This window comes from Dendrobium catenatum, unplaced genomic scaffold, assembly GCF_001605985.2.
Source record: "Dendrobium catenatum unplaced genomic scaffold, ASM160598v2 fragScaff_scaffold_920, whole genome shotgun sequence".
Classification (NCBI taxonomy): Eukaryota; Viridiplantae; Streptophyta; class Magnoliopsida; order Asparagales; family Orchidaceae; genus Dendrobium; species Dendrobium catenatum.
Window position 1 is genome coordinate 2,758,333 of NW_021319382.1, and position 5,127 is coordinate 2,763,459.

The window sequence follows — 5,127 nt, forward strand, 5'->3', positions numbered from 1 at the left end:
ATTTATATTAAAATATGATAAATAAGAGCAATGTTAGATTTTGCTTTAAAAAATATTAATTTTTTTCACTGTTTATTCACCCTTATTATTTGTTAGATTAACTATATACTATAATTTATTAAATGATAAAATAGAATAATGTAATCTCATATTTCTTTGTAATACCTAAAACAATTTTTATATTTAACTTTGGAATTAACTTTAACTCTTATTTTAAGCTCTAGGAATAAATTGAATCATTTTCTAATAGTCGAGAGACTAAAATAGGGCAATACGAAATTCTGAGGTTAAATTGGACATTTATTTATAGTCAGAGGACTATTTTTAGCCTTTACTCGAATTATTATCATAGAAGAAGTATAATATAGATAAAAAGCAAGCATTTGGATGTCAAAATATCTTTATTCAGAATAACAATATTTAATAAATATACTGTCAATGGCTCCGTGGGTTCCAATTGTGACTTTAAATCTGTGTGAACAAGAAAGTCATGAGCACTGAATGTCCTTTATTAATAGTATTGAACATCCTAGAAAATTTCAGAATATGAACTTATGATAGCTCTAGTGCTATATGCATTGTCGTGCCAATCTCTTCGTGATCCCATTTTCCACTAGAAAGCTTGATGTTGAAAATTAACTTCCCTTGAATGTATCTGTAAGTATTCCCATTCTATGTATTCTGTGAATTTTAACCACTTTGACCATCGGCCATTTAGTTGAGTGACGTTGACTTAGATCTCTATTATTGTCATCTAAGGTTGGAAACTTCGAATCCTTTCAAAAAGTTTTGTGAATTTTATGCTTTCATCATATTGTAGGACATTTCTTGTTACCATAGTATACTGTAGCTAGTTTCAAATGTAACTGGGAGAATTTAAAGATCCTCATTTGCAATCCGAACCTTGGACAGGCACATTTCTTGATCCTTGTGTGATGACATTTATTTTCTGAAAACCAGCTTGTTGTTTATTTTAATGGAGATTGGTCCTGAATAGCAGTTTATTTATTAGTTAAATATATTTACGCTGTAAGCTTTTACAAATTATGATGCATTTTTTCAACTACCCTCTTCTTCAGCACTTCACATGGCTGCTGCTAATGGGCACGTTGATATTGTGGAGTATCTTATCCGCAATGGAGTGGTAAGGAGGCAATAATACGGTAGCCCATTCTTCACTTGCTGAAATTTATATTTATTATGACATGTCATTCATTAAGTTTTTTTTTTTACTTTTGTTGAAGCATTTATCAAGGCCCAACTTACTAAAATATTACAGAATTTATATGCCTACATCCTTTGTATCAACATAAAAAACAGTAGATCTTTCAGTACCCTGAAACTCATCAACATGCTAAGGTTTCATTTGGGACGGCTTTCTTACTGCTTCTTAAAGCAACTTTTAAGTACAAAAATTAAGCTTTCTTACTGCTGCTTAAAGCAGCTTTTAAGTACAAATTTTTTTTTTAATCTGTACTTAAAAGCTACTTTAAGAAGCAGAAAGAAAGCCATCCTAAACGAAGCCTAATTTCCTTTAAATAAATGGACAATTGACCTTAGCAATTAATAATAAAATTTTCTTTACTTTTAATGTTGATTTTTGGGCAATGTCACCATGCAAAACATGAGGCCACACCCGAGCAATTTTATTATTGTGATTTTTTATGATATCCAATTTAACATGGGTTCTACCAAGTTCATATGCTTTTATTTTAAGATGTCATCTCTTTCAAACCAAACAAATACTCCAGCAATTAGTATAATACTTGTTTAGTATTGATATGCAATTTTAGTAGGCATAATGTTAATAATTATGATTCAATATTATTAGAAGATGGTATGATGCCTAAGTATAATAGTTTCAAGTGTTTTGGATCTATTATATAAAAAAATAAAAGTATAACTGAGCATATGACTTCTATAGGTAAGGCTAAATGATTAAAATATAAGTGCATTGGCAGTTTTATATGATAAGAGGATATTATTTATGCTTAAAGATACATTTTTTAAAATTGCAATTTGGCTGTCAATATTGTATGAATCCAAATTTCGTCTGTAAAAAAGGCATTGATATGTAAGTTGAGTTTGAAGAAAAAAAATAAGAATATTAAAATGAATATATATGAAAAAAATTAAATTAAGTAATGATTATATCTTATGAAAATGTGTTTAAAAATAGATTGTAGTTTTTGGAACATTTGTAATGATTTGAGAAAATGCAACATAATTGATACACTTAGTAGACGAGTTAATAAAATTAGTGTAAGCAGATTAGGAAAGAAAATAATTAGCTCTAAGATTCTAAAGATATGCGCTATTTAAAATGATTTGAGAAGAATATATTCGACTCCTTTGACAATGCCCACCAGAAAAAACAAAAAAGAAAAATTAGGATTCATAATACCAATCATAAATAGTTGGGATAAGGTTAATGACAATGATGATGATTTAGGCTTCATGTAGGATGACTTTCTTATTGCTTCTTAAAGAATTTTTTAGTAAAAACTTAATTGTTCTGTAACAGAATGCTACTTTAAGGAGTAAGAAAGCCGTTGCAATCGAAGCCTTAGTGAAGGCTTGTTTATGCATTCCAATGAATTGGAAGTAAAGTCGGGCAATCTATATTGAGTCATCCTCACCCAAATAATGGTTTATTCTAACTTTGCTTCAGTTTCACGTTCAATGCAGGATGTAAATGCTTCAAACAATGAGAAGAATACTCCTCTTCATTGGGCTTGTCTCAACGGGAAAAAAGAGGTGATACCCTTTCTTCTGCAGATTGAGCATCATAAAAGCTTTATGAAATTATTCTGAAGGAACACCTAATGTTCAGGTGGTAAAGGCTTTGATTCTGGCTGGAGCTACTGTAAGTTTGCTAAATAGGTATGTTTATAATTTCTCACCATCATATTTTGAACTTTTTGAGATCTCCACTTTAGATCCAGAAATTACTACATGCGGTCACCGAACGGTCCAAAGGCGAATCAAGATGCGTCATGTCACCCCGGTACACGGAATCGGTACATAACAAATGGTGATGTGGCGCATCCTGATTCGCCTCTAAATGACATCCGATGACCGCACGTAATAATTTCTCCTTTGGATGACATTACCTAGTTTCTCTTTTTCCCATTTTTATTCCCTTTATTGTTATGCTTAATAGCTATGAGCGCACCCCAATGGATGAAGCTGTTGCTAGGGGGGAGATGCAGGTTGTTGATGCAGTCAGTGCTGCAGTAGCTCAGGCTGAACTACAGGGAGTTAGTGTTAATTAGTACACAGTGATTCCATGCTGCGGTAAGCTTTCAAACAGGCTTTGTGTTTGAATTGCATGTGATGTATTTATTTGCAAACGAAATTCAAAAAACTATGGAAAAATTTTAGAAGAACATCTATCAATGCAGTGGAAATCTGAATCAAGTTGTCTCCTGATATTTGTAGGCATTTGGGATCAGTTATATTATTTATTTATATTTTATCAAGAAATAAAATACATTTGATGCTTTAAAATATATTAATTTGTTTATCTAATATCAAAGAAATTAGTTTAAATAGGGAGAACGGTGGTCATTGGCTGGTGACGACGGCCGCCGCCATCATCATTGTTGGTGGCGGTGGCGGTGGTGACAGCAGTTGATGATGGTGGTGGCCGTTGATGATGGTTATCTTTAAAAACACTTTACCATGAAATAAAATAAATAGAAATTTATGTTAAGTGTTACATCAGATCAATTTCTCAAGGCCTAATTATTGAATTTTTTTTTCTATGTAGAAAAAAGTCAGTAGAATCTTTTCCTTAATAGAAATGGAATATTTATAACTTGAAATAAGACTAAATAGTTAATGAAGGTGAATCATGAAGGTTTAAAATGAAATATTGAATTTGTAATAATAAATATTTACAGTGAAAGCAATCGCTGATACAATAATTAAATAAATAATTTATTGTATATATAAGTGTATAAAATATGTCATATTATAAGATGAGTGAGTCAAATTAAGTACAATATAATTGATGTAGTTAATTATAATTAAAAATATTTGTGATCAATTAAGTTGATCTTATGAATTTAACAACATTATTTTAATGATGTTGAATGGTTGATTATGCTATTAATGAGTGATTTAAAATATAAGTGTAATTATAAGCAAAAAATTACACTATACTAACTTGTATTAATAATTTTATTAGGTATCAACCTAAGTGTCACACAATATAAGTATAAAGTGATGCAAGTAAATTTATGCCTAAGAGAAATTAATTGAGTTCTTAAAGGTTACTCAATTACTTTAATATAAAAATGATTTAGTTTTTGTTTGGGATGATTTTTTGCTGTTTTTTAAAGTAATTTTTTAGTAAAAATATTTTTAGTCCAAAAAATTTGTGCTAAAAATTTGTTTTAGAAAATAGTAAAAAAATGGTTCCAAATGAAACATTAATTGGATATATCATCACATGAATATGATAAAAAATGTAAATATATAACAATTGTAAATTTAAACTATAGAGTGAAATTGAAAGAATTTTTATTTACATGATTCAGCCTATTCAGTGGTCTATAGTCATGCTTACAAACTTTGTCCTTTGGACTAATATATTTGAGTAGGAGATGTATTGAAGAAATCTTTCAATTTATTCTTTTGAAGGGAAGCGTACTTTCGACCTTGAAAACTGGACCGGACAATAAACCGGTAGAATGAGCGGTTCACAGTTCAACAGGTCGAATTGGGTCAAACCGAATGATGTAATAAATAAAATTTAAATGATATAAAAACCATATAATAATATAATTTTTTTATTAAAAATAAATTGAACTCACACATTATTAATATTTTATTTAATTTAAAATTTAAACATATTCAATCTTTAAATTTAATTCAAATTTAACAAAAATTTAACTTACATATCAATTAATAAGTTTTAAATAAATTAATTTATGTTATTAATTGTTGTTATATATTTATATATTAAATTCATATTATTATTTTACATTTATAAATTATTGAGTTTAAATTAAATCATTTATTATAAATAATAAATAAATTAATTGATATTTATGGTACATAAAAAAATAAATGATGAATATAATTTATTTAATATTATTAATTAAAAATAAATATTATTTC

The 5,127-nt window shown here is 28.5% G+C and overlaps 1 protein-coding gene across 1 annotated transcript; it reads left to right on the forward strand.

The window, feature by feature from the left end:
- Positions 1 to 1,031: 1,031 nt before the first annotated feature.
- Positions 1,032 to 3,444, forward strand: LOC110113296 (ankyrin repeat-containing protein P16F5.05c). Its single transcript, XM_020845811.2, has 4 exons — positions 1,032 to 1,144; positions 2,689 to 2,757; positions 2,834 to 2,883; positions 3,164 to 3,444. Exons 1-4 carry the CDS (start codon positions 1,088 to 1,090, stop codon positions 3,273 to 3,275), a joined length of 288 nt encoding a protein of 95 aa, XP_020701470.1. The 5' UTR covers positions 1,032 to 1,087; the 3' UTR covers positions 3,276 to 3,444.
- Positions 3,445 to 5,127: the final 1,683 nt, after the last annotated feature.

Bases quoted from the DNA above. Each gene is read 5' to 3' on its own strand.
- LOC110113296 (XM_020845811.2), top strand. From the start codon at position 1,088: ATGGCTGCTGCTAATGGGCACGTTGATATTGTGGAGTATCTTATCCGC. The intron at 1,145-2,688 runs GTAAGGAGGCAA...CGTTCAATGCAG, and splicing joins ATCTTATCCGCAATGGAGTG to GATGTAAATGCTTCAAACAA. The intron at 2,884-3,163 runs GTATGTTTATAA...TATGCTTAATAG, and splicing joins ACTGTAAGTTTGCTAAATAG to CTATGAGCGCACCCCAATGG.